Below are 10,210 nucleotides of genomic sequence, written 5' to 3' on the forward strand. Positions count from 1 at the left end.
GATAAGGTTGCATTTATTAATCAGTTCCTGGTGTCGACTGTACGCAAACAGTGACACGATGTGGCACAGAGCCCGGCTGATAAACCCTTTCAAAGTAAAATAACCCCACTGACGTTGAGACCAACTGGGCTGGAGATCGACAGAGATTCTGCTTGGGTCATTTGGGGCCACGAAGAAAAACTTTGTTCATGAGGCCGAACGGGTGAAAAAAAGGTCAGTGTGAAAGGTAAACCTGACACCTTTGGCTTTTCCTGTGAAAGGTGTGTCGTTCTGTGGCCACACCTGCACCAGTGTTGGAAGGTGGATCTAGAGGATCAGTGGCAGCTTTCAGACTCATACCTTCACATGTAGAGCAGCAGAATTTCAGATGAAGTGTGACGGCGTGAGAGAAAATCCCTGAAAGGAACTAAAGAGGGTTTCTAGGCACAAAATAAAAAAAGAAGCTGAATATGAATGCAGATCCTGGAGCCACAGAGCTGGATTCCCACTGGGGGACACCTGGAAATCCCTCTGGCGACCACCCAGTGAAGAGCTCAGACCATCAGAACCAGGAGCAGGAAATGGATCCCGTGGTGGTTTGGGTTCCCAGTGGGAGGCGTCTGATCTCTGGTCTGCTGGGTCTGAACGTGATCCTCCTGGGAGCGGCCCTGGTGGCCGGAGAGGCTTTCAACCCCAAAGGCCTCAGGCACCAGGAGCCCCAGGTGTTCATGCTGCTGCTGATGGGGTTGAGTTTGTTTTGGATGCTGTGGTACCTGCTGTGGGCCAGGAAACAACCCGACATCTGTCCACATCAGGACCACCACGCCGGAGGAATCACTGTCACCTGTAAGCTCCTGTACGAGCATTAAGTAATATGTGAGATAATATTTGCTGGTCTGTGGGGTAATGAAGTGCTTCCTCTCTCTCTCCGGCTCTGTGCAGTGGTCCTCATGCTCTTTGCTGCGTTCAGTCTGCTGCTGTTCATCTGCAGGACCGGCTATTTGATCAGCATGAGTGAGTGTAAGCCTGCTGCTAAAGTGCTCTCTCCCTTCATTGAGGCTCCTTTTCTCGCGCTGCAGGTAATTCAACAGAAGTTATCTGAGCACACAGATACAGCAGGTAGACCGTGCTCTTTAAAACCCAGGAGAAAGAAAGATGTTAAGATGTTAAGGACCATTTAATGGTTGAAAAAACATGCTCAAACCTTGTGAAGTTACAGCCTTTAATAGATTAATTCTCAAAATGTTGTTACTGATCAGTTCTAAGTGGACAAAGCTTTTGAAGTGAGGCCAAGAGTAAATAGAAACAGAAATATGATATCTCAGTTTTACAGTGTTTATTGAGTTGAGCAGCATTTGTTTGCTTATTAATTCAAATTTGCATTTACAAATGAGGGAACGTGTTACTTCTTTAAATAGTCTCACAAAGAAAAAGCACATTTATAAAAGAGCAAAAGTGAAGATGCAGAATGCCATAAACAGTTATTAAGAAGGTAAATAAAATCTAAATCTGATCACTAACAAACATCCATTAATAATCCCAATAATCTATGTGGCACCAAAAGGGCACGTCACAATCTGAAGACACACCTGTGTTCATATCTGTGCAAAATAGCCTCTATAACTCCTGTTATCAATCATTAAATATTTATTAATACAACAGCAACCATTTAAACCTGACCTGTTGCACAATTATGAATTAAAAATGAATGCTAAACTTTTTGTATATTTGTATAATAATAGTTTATTTATAGTGTGTCTAGTTTGTTACTGCAACAATCCCACTGCTGATCTAAACCTCTAATCAGCTCTTAAACTAAACTCTGTGTCACAATGTAATCTTAAATTAAAAGGTCCATTTATCAGCTTTCACCTGCATCCTATGGTCTTCATCAGTGAACGGGATTGGCTCAGGTGTCATCATGTGACATGATGAACCTAAACAGACATTTACAGCCTCAGATTTCTATAAAAAACGTGCAAGATGAAGGACAGACCTCTTAAATTAACCTTCAATTATTAAAACTATATGAGTTATATTTCATAAGACATAAGTTCATAAGATATAAAATCACTTCTGTTCTTGACTGAATGCAAACCAAAGATGCAAAAAATGACCTTTAGCTCATTATTTGCATGTCTCCTCCACACTTCATTTCAGTGTTTTGTCTGCAGCACTAAAGATTGCATTATAAATAAAAAAACATATGAATAAATTAAATAAAATATAAAATTTTTCTGCTTTGTTCTTAGGACTTTCTGTTATTCTTCATAAGTTTCCTTATTGAATAACTGCTCATCTTTCTTCGGCAGACGTATTTACTGTGGGCTCACTCTAAAGACTGCATTCACAGACACAAGATAATCACCAGGTGCATCACTCTATACAATTCATTGACTTTTTATGAATATATTTCATACGTTTCCTATATATTTATTAGTTTATAATAAAGGATTGTCATGTGTATCTTCAGGTGTGTTTTTTCTGTATTTGTTGAAATTTGCATGCAGGTCCGGACTGATGTTGATCCTCTCTGCCGACCTGCTGCTGTGGCTGAACGCAGTCACTGAGGACACCATCCACGAAGAGATCGAGTTGGAGAAAGAAGACAAGCTCGATTTCAGCAACGCAAACTCAACAGAAGCTGACGTCTCAGGTAGTTCATGAAGGGAAGTTCCATTAGGCCAAATCACACACCCCGTATATATGTATATATATATATATATATACATACATATGTGTAAGTATTCTAACAACACATTATGTAATAACTTGACAAAATGTCACTTCACAATGTAATAACACCTGCATTTTATAATTAACAGCATGAACGCAATTTGTAATTAAAGCTGCAAGCAGTCCACGTGCGTCGGGTTATATCACGGTTACGTTCCTGTTTCTAGTAGGGGGCGCTATGACTATGACTGAATATTGGTATGTAGATGTGTTCAGGGCAGGACTCTTATCAAACATGAGAGGTTTGGTAGAGATTGGTCAAAGTACACTGAAGTAATGACAACTTCCTGTTTCATGGGGAAACCATTTCACATAAAAAAAATGATTACTAAATTCAAAATAGCTGACTTCCTGTTGGGTTTGGGGTATGGGTCCAGGGGGCTTTTTGTTCATCTTGTCATGATTCATTACACATATGGTGAAATATGTGTGTTATTACATTATTAGACCTTATTAGGTGACATAATGCATCATGTTGTTGTCCTCCATGTCTGCCTCCAGAAATCTCCAATTCGACTTTCTGCCAGTGCTCTGCAAGTGCAGCCTGCCTTGCCTTCAGGAAAGGCTTCGAAATCCTTTATCCCTTCAACATGGAGTACTACCTGATGGCCGGCTGCATGATCTACGTGATGTGGAAGAACGTGGGTCGCAGGATGAGCCCGGGTCACCAGCACACCACTCAGAAGCTGACCCTTCAAATCGTCTACCACGGCGGGATCATATACGGCCTGGTGTTTGGCACCCTGGTCCTCCTAGCCGGAGTGACCGTCTTCATTCTCTACCAGGTTTGGGTGAGCCGGCCAGAGCTCCGCTTCACCGCCTTCCTCATATTTTACGGCTACCACTTAGCCGTCATGCCCGTCATGTCTCTGTGCTCGCTGGTTGGGATGCTGGTCTACCGGCTGGAGAGGAGGGCGAAAGAAGGGGGGCACAACCCCACTCGCAGCCTGGATGTGATGCTCCTGGTGGCGGCGGCTCTGGGCCAGCTCTCCCTGTCGTACTTCTCCCTCGTGGCGGCCCTCGCTGTGGGGACCGACGGGCCTCTGGGGGACCTAGACCTCTCCTACTCCCTCCTCAGCCTGCTGGAGCTCATCCTGCAGAACATCTTCATCATCGAGGGCCTCCACAGGCACCCGGAACTGTTCTCCAAGAAGAAAGAGAAGCAGCGGAGCAGCATTTTCAAGGTAAACGCGCTCTACCTGTATCTCAGTGAGTGTTTCTTGAACAGGTCGGTCATTAAAAGGGTTTTATTTGAATGATAAACTGTCCCACAGCTTAAGAAAAAGGCTGCTGTGCCAGAACAAGAGGAGAGGAAGACAGATATCTCACTGCTGGAGGGGAAGATGCCAGCCACTGTGCAAGAGCATGATGGGAAAAAACCCTGGACCACAAGAGCGATAAAAGAAATCTGTGCTTTCCTCATCCTCTCTAATGTCATGGTAATGTGTGTTTAACTGGCTGATTTAGAAAGAAATACACGTTCATTTGTTGTTCCTGCATTTGTAAGGTATGTTTGTTCCCTCCTCTTGCAGCTGTGGGTCATCCCAGCGTTCGGAGTCCATCCCCAGTTTGAGAACGGCCTCGGGAAACAGTTCTTTGGCTTCTCCGTGTGGTTCGTCCTGGTGAACCTGGGTCAACCGCTCAGTGTTTTCTACCGGATGCACTCTGTGGGAGCGTTAATGGAGCTGCTCATCTCTGCATGATGCACACTGACCGTTGAAGGAGATAAAACAACATTTATACATTATTTGGTTTCTGTATTGTGTGGACTTCTGGTGTGTGACTCATAGTTTGGGCCCTTTGTAAAAAAGGGGCAGCGTATTAGAAAAGCGTTCCTCCTAAGTGTGTGCCAACAGTTTGTGTTTGTTCAACATGACAACGCCCCAGTGCACAAAGCACAAAGCAACTCTGTGAGGTAATGGTTGAGAACTCGACAGGTTAGACAGGCCAAAAAAAAAGTGTTTTCAGGTCTTTAGGTGGTAAATAATTCCAAACCCGGTCACCAGCAAATAAACATCTCATAAAGCTATTAATGATCCATAATCTATTAACCTTTAACTCTTAAAGTAAACTCAAACAACTTAAAGCAGTTGTTCCCAACCCCCACTAAAGGTGAATATTGTAAATTTCTGTAAAGAAAACTAAATGTAAATGTTATTTTTAAAGTTTAGATTATTTAAGAACTAAACTTTGAACACTGATATAGTGACAGAGCCTTCATTAGAAAAAGTACAAACAACCAAAGAATAGAACAATGTGAAGAAAACACTGAATTTGTCCAAAAAATAAGCCAATTAAGTATGTATGAGAATGAAAAAATACATAAATGAGATTCTGTATAAAAACTGTACCGGAAATTTTATAAAAATTATCAGTTAAACTTATCTCTGATCAATATTCACAGGAAATAATCTTTACTGCAGTTATTCTGTTCATGGTTTGTGTTCACTGTAGTTTATCAGTTGTTCCTTTTATACATTAAATACAATATAAAACATCCATAAAATATGTCAGAAAGGGGGTCCCTTAAAGAAAAAGGTTGGAACGTTAAAGGGAAGGGAAGAAAGGGAAAGTTCACCCCAAAATCAAAAACACTAATTTATCCTGTTACCTGTAGTTCCATTTATTCTTTTAGGTCGTTTTGGCGCGAGTTGCCAAAAAAATATATATATTTGAACAGCAATCTCTCCTTCCAGAAGTCATGACCCGGGTTCCTCAAAGATAATCCACAGACCTTGTTGTGAACACTTCCATGTGAGACTATTTTCTTTCTACTGAAATACACGTATCACTGAGCCCACCTCGCACCACTGAGCTGGCTAACGTTCAGCTACAGTCGGTGCGGGTTATTTTTGGTCCACATACTTTTGGCCATATAGCGTGTTTTCAGGAAAATGCTTCACGTGAAAAAAGTTAAAACTCTAAGCTCAAACCAGTCTGATCAGTTTTTAATTGTGTATACAACACATCGTATTTACACCTTGAAGCACTTTGCAGCACAGTTTCAGTCCCTGTTCAGACCTCGTTTAGTTCCTGTTAGCAGCACAATGTGAAAGGCTTCAATACAACAGTCTAACGTACGCTGGCAGGTTATTTCATGATTTGGCGAGGAGTTTAAAAGACGAAGGGAAAGCAAAACTTCCCTTTGTCACTTAAACCACTAGTTGTATTTTTGGCATAAAGTGAATAAATTAATATTCAATAAATGAATCTACTGTCAGATTTAATGACCATTTGGCATTTGCTCTCCTGCACAATACAGCTCTTTCACTTTAGTCTGAACCCTGGAAGTTGGCAAAGATGAAGAAAGAAGGTTGTTGTCTTCAAATAGACTCCAAAAAGATGTAAAATGTTCCTCTGATCCCAGTTCAGGAGTGAGGAAGGTGAATCTTCAACAGCTGCTCTAAATCCTCTGGATCTCAAAGAGCCGTATGTCTGTGTCGTACCAGATTGGAGGATCCAAGTTTCTACGGCAACAAAGAGGAAGTCACTGTTAAAACTCTTGACTTGATTTCCAGAACTTAAAAGCTTAAAAAGCTTCTTTACCGTAAGTAGATGACTCCCCACATGTATGTGCGGAACCACATAGCGGTGCCGGCGTTCGCCTGGTACTTCCTGATGAGGATGGGATGAGGGACGGGCAGGAGGCCGACGAGCGTGCCGTGCTGGAGGAACTTTAGGATTTCTGACTCGTCTGTTAAACCCCTGAGGACAACGACAAAAACGATTAATCAGAGCGATTAAAGCTGCACTCATCAATATCTCCACATTAACAGTGGATCACATGACTCCGGTCGCTCATAGGGGGAAACTTTGTAGTTTCTCTGAGCCGTATGGAGCATTTTAACGTCTTTCAGCGTATAGTTTTATTGTTACAACATCAGCCTGACACCAAACACAGTGAGGATAAGTTAGCAGCTTTATTATTATTATTATTATTTACTTTAGCAGACCATGTTTAATTCTCTTTCAGCACAATGTGAAAGTCTTCAGTACAACAGTAATCAATGAGTAGGAGTATAAAAGATGAACAGAAACCACAAAGCATGTGCAAAAACAAAAAATGTACGAAGTTCAAATAACTTCTGGAGCGTCAAGAAATATTTTCTTCATGTTTCTACATTTGGAAATCTTTTTAATCACTATGTTTCTTGTTTTTATTTAATAAAATTCGATGAAAAAAGGTAAATTGTTTGTACTTTTATTGTATATGTGACTCAATTTCAATATTTTTTCCAATTATTATAGATTATTGAGTTATATATTATATTATATATACTTTTAACTGAGATTCTACAGATTTTAGGGAGATGAATAATTTCAAGATACTCAAAGGGTTCATATAAACAGAATAATAACTGTTATTAGTATCACCATGACTGAAGACAGAAAGAAAAAGAAAACTTACAGCCCCAAAATAATCCATTTGGGTTTAAAAATTGTGTAATTTCTTACTTGTCGATGCAAATCTTCTCCACCTGAGGGACGAGTACTTGTAACAGCCGCATGATGGTCTGTAGAGGGAGCTTCGCCTTCCATGACAACACCTGAGAGCGCACAGGTAGCACAAGATAGAGTAGGACACATAACTCCAGCACTGAAACCACCAGAAATACTAAAATATAGCAACATAACAGTAGATAAGACTCGTACTGACCCAGTCTGCGTTGGCACTCCAGGCTGCCGACGACGACACACTCGACAACCGACTTCTCGTTGCTTCGGACTCTGCATGGTAGACCTGACAACAGGACAAAGTCACTTTCACTGCAGGAGGAAAAACCAGAGACAGAGTGAGGGAACCACTGCTGTGAAGCGTACCTCGTGGTCTCTCTCTGAGTTGGACTCCGTGTCGCTGGCTCCAGCTCCAGGACTGCTGTCAGCGGCCATCTGTGGAGGGTCTAAATGCGGCACAGCGACCAACGTACCATCTTCACTCACCCGGGACTTTTCTGTTATCTTATCAATTCCTATAGGACGCAAGAGAATCGTTTCTTTTTTTTTTTTTTAATTGCAAGAAAGTGCACAGTCTTTTTGTTAGCTTCAAAATCAGAACATCAGCAGCAGATCAGATACACACCTTAAAGAGAGAGAGCCTGAAACTGCAGAGGTCACATAAAACATCACAAATCGACCAGATAAATAAAAAATAAATTTAATCTCATTGACGTTTTCAAAGCAGCAGCTGCTGGTTGTTTACAAAAGTTATCCAACACCTGAGGACGTCTAAAAACTAAATCCATCCATAACTAACAAACTTATTTTAGCTATGTAGTGACAGCCCAATTATGTTGAATACCAATGCCTCTTAATAGCGCCGCCTACCGGAGATGAGTATTTAGTACTCACAAGACTTCTGATGGATTGCTTTAATTGAATATAACTTAACTTTAACTGGATATTTACTGAATAAAAGGCATAAAAGTAAAATACCCGTCAGAGTTCTTGGACAACAATCATGAAACATTCTGTCTTTGTAGTGATCTTTGGTACCTGGAGTGGCCTCCAAGCTGGCTTTGAGTGTGCCGGGCTCAGCAGGTACAGCAGGTCTGGATCCCTCCATGGACACCGTCTCTACAGAGCTGGTTCTGGAAATCCCAGACTTTTTCTTCTTCTGCAGCGCCTTCTGAATAGACGCCGTGTCAGACGGCAGGTTGGCCAACTGGTGGAAAACGTTCCGCTTTCGGATGATGGCGTACACGAGGTTGCAGTTACCTGCAATGGAGGGATTCAGTAGTTTGGTAAAGGTTGGTACCGTAACGGCGTCCAGTTCTGTCCACACACATCTATGTTCTCACCATCAAACTGATACTGGATGATGTTGTTGAAAACCTCCAGCAAGAAGAAGACCAGGTGGTGGTTCTGGGGCAAGGAGAAGAGGAACCAGGGTGTGGAGAAGGCCTCCAGGAGGTGGAGCAGCTTGTTGGCTGCCACCATGGACAGGCTCTTCAGATAGGGTGAAACTGTGGCAGAGCAGAAACGGAGGGTTTAAATATGCGCAGCAGTTCTCCTGTTTTGCGACTAGATGGCAACAGTTGATCAGTGATACTCACTGTTCACTATGATTGTGAGCAGGCAGTCGAACAGAGGCTGGAGGCGCTGGTGTCCACTGGTGATGATCTTGTGGAAGATCTAAACATGAAAAAGTGAAGGAAATATTTAGAGTGCTATTAATGTACTCACAGAACATCCGAAAATATAACAGAGGGAAAAATCAACATAACATCAGAATTCAAGTCACATTTTTATATTTTTTTTAATGAAAGAATATAAAATAAGATGACATTAGACACCCTCTATTCTTAGATAAGGAAAAACTCTAAATAGGAAAGAATTTCCACCAAAATTTCTTCTTTTTTTTTACAGCAAAATGGCAAAAACAGCTACTGGAAGCTAATATGTTGATGTTTAGCATATGACTGTGCTTAAGTTATATTCTAACACAGTCACAGATTAAAACTTGTTAGCATGTTAGCACATTAATACACATTAATAATAGCATGTTACACGCTGTTTCCAAAGCTAAGTGCTAAATGTCTAATAATTGTTAGCATGCTAACAAATTAATATTAACAAGTCAACTGTTATACAGTTGTAATGTTTACTGTCTCATATTTGACACTTTAGCATTTAGCATGTGACGTAACATGCTATAGTTTAGGTTAGAATGCTACATTAGCAGCTATTTGTTTAGCTGAGGTTGATGGGAATTAGATAATTAGTTCCTGTAATAAATTGAAACGTCCAGAGAATTTGGACCTGGTCGCTAGATCATTGATTGAGGGACAACATTTATTGTTATTTATTATATCAATCGTAGGCATTTTATTCTGGATCAAAGTAGTTTAAATGAAATGAAAGTTAGCTAAAATATACTGTAAATGTGGTTGTATGAGATCAGTCCTGTTTCACCTCCTGACCTCTTACCACAACGAGCAGGTCAGCGTGAGTTCCCGTGAAAACAGGAATGTCCATCGGGACACGGAGAGTGTACGGCTTGTTCAGGCGAACACCAAAGTTTCTTTCTCCGCTTAACAGCAGGAGGATGAACACGCCGATGTGCATGAGGCCAACACGAGCTGCAGACACACACAAACAAAAAGATGGATCAGTCAGAGCATGAGGTTGTTAAATAATGATCAATGCAAGTTAACACTCATCTTAATATGCACAAACAGTGTTGTATTTAATGTCTGAATGACTCACACTGATCTGCTCTGGCGTCGTTCAGGTTGAAGAGGATGGGAATCAGCATGTCCAACACATCACTGCTCTTCAGCACAAAGAACAAGAATTTCTAAAACACACAGAGTCAAAAGTTTAAACTCATTTCTTCCATTTTACTCACATAAAGAACGGCGTTATAAGCGGTTGTTTTAGACTTCAGATTCCAAACATGTTGCATGTGATGTTTGAATTCCAGTTACTTTATTTTAAAAAACAAAATGTGTCTGAAATAACTCCATATTTACTATTTAATGCATTATATTTATAG

At 41.0% G+C, this 10,210-nt stretch overlaps 2 protein-coding genes across 2 annotated transcripts in view; one reads left to right on the top strand and one right to left on the bottom strand.

The window, feature by feature from the left end:
• Positions 1–374: 374 nt before the first annotated feature.
• Positions 375–4,724, top strand: LOC118332588 (proton channel OTOP3-like). Its single transcript, XM_035667953.1, has 7 exons — positions 375–825; positions 922–1,058; positions 2,292–2,350; positions 2,490–2,635; positions 3,217–3,899; positions 3,990–4,154; positions 4,248–4,724. Exons 1-7 carry the CDS (start codon positions 450–452, stop codon positions 4,416–4,418), a joined length of 1,737 nt encoding a protein of 578 aa, XP_035523846.1. The 5' UTR covers positions 375–449; the 3' UTR covers positions 4,419–4,724.
• A 1,197-nt stretch (positions 4,725–5,921) lies between these two features.
• hid1b (HID1 domain containing b) overlaps positions 5,922–10,210 on the bottom strand; it is a 14,902-nt gene continuing 10,613 nt past the window's right edge. The window contains 10 exon segments of the mRNA XM_035659181.1: positions 5,922–6,182; positions 6,262–6,420; positions 7,171–7,262; positions 7,373–7,456; positions 7,537–7,685; positions 8,209–8,430; positions 8,514–8,678; positions 8,769–8,847; positions 9,643–9,794; positions 9,922–10,012. Coding sequence (XP_035515074.1) covers positions 6,119–6,182; positions 6,262–6,420; positions 7,171–7,262; positions 7,373–7,456; positions 7,537–7,685; positions 8,209–8,430; positions 8,514–8,678; positions 8,769–8,847; positions 9,643–9,794; positions 9,922–10,012 — 1,257 coding nt within the window. The 3' untranslated portion in view covers positions 5,922–6,118.

This window comes from Morone saxatilis, unplaced genomic scaffold (assembly GCF_004916995.1).
Source record: "Morone saxatilis isolate NCDOM2014 unplaced genomic scaffold, NCSU_SB_2.0 Contig1, whole genome shotgun sequence".
NCBI classification, from domain to species: Eukaryota; Metazoa; Chordata; class Actinopteri; family Moronidae; genus Morone; species Morone saxatilis.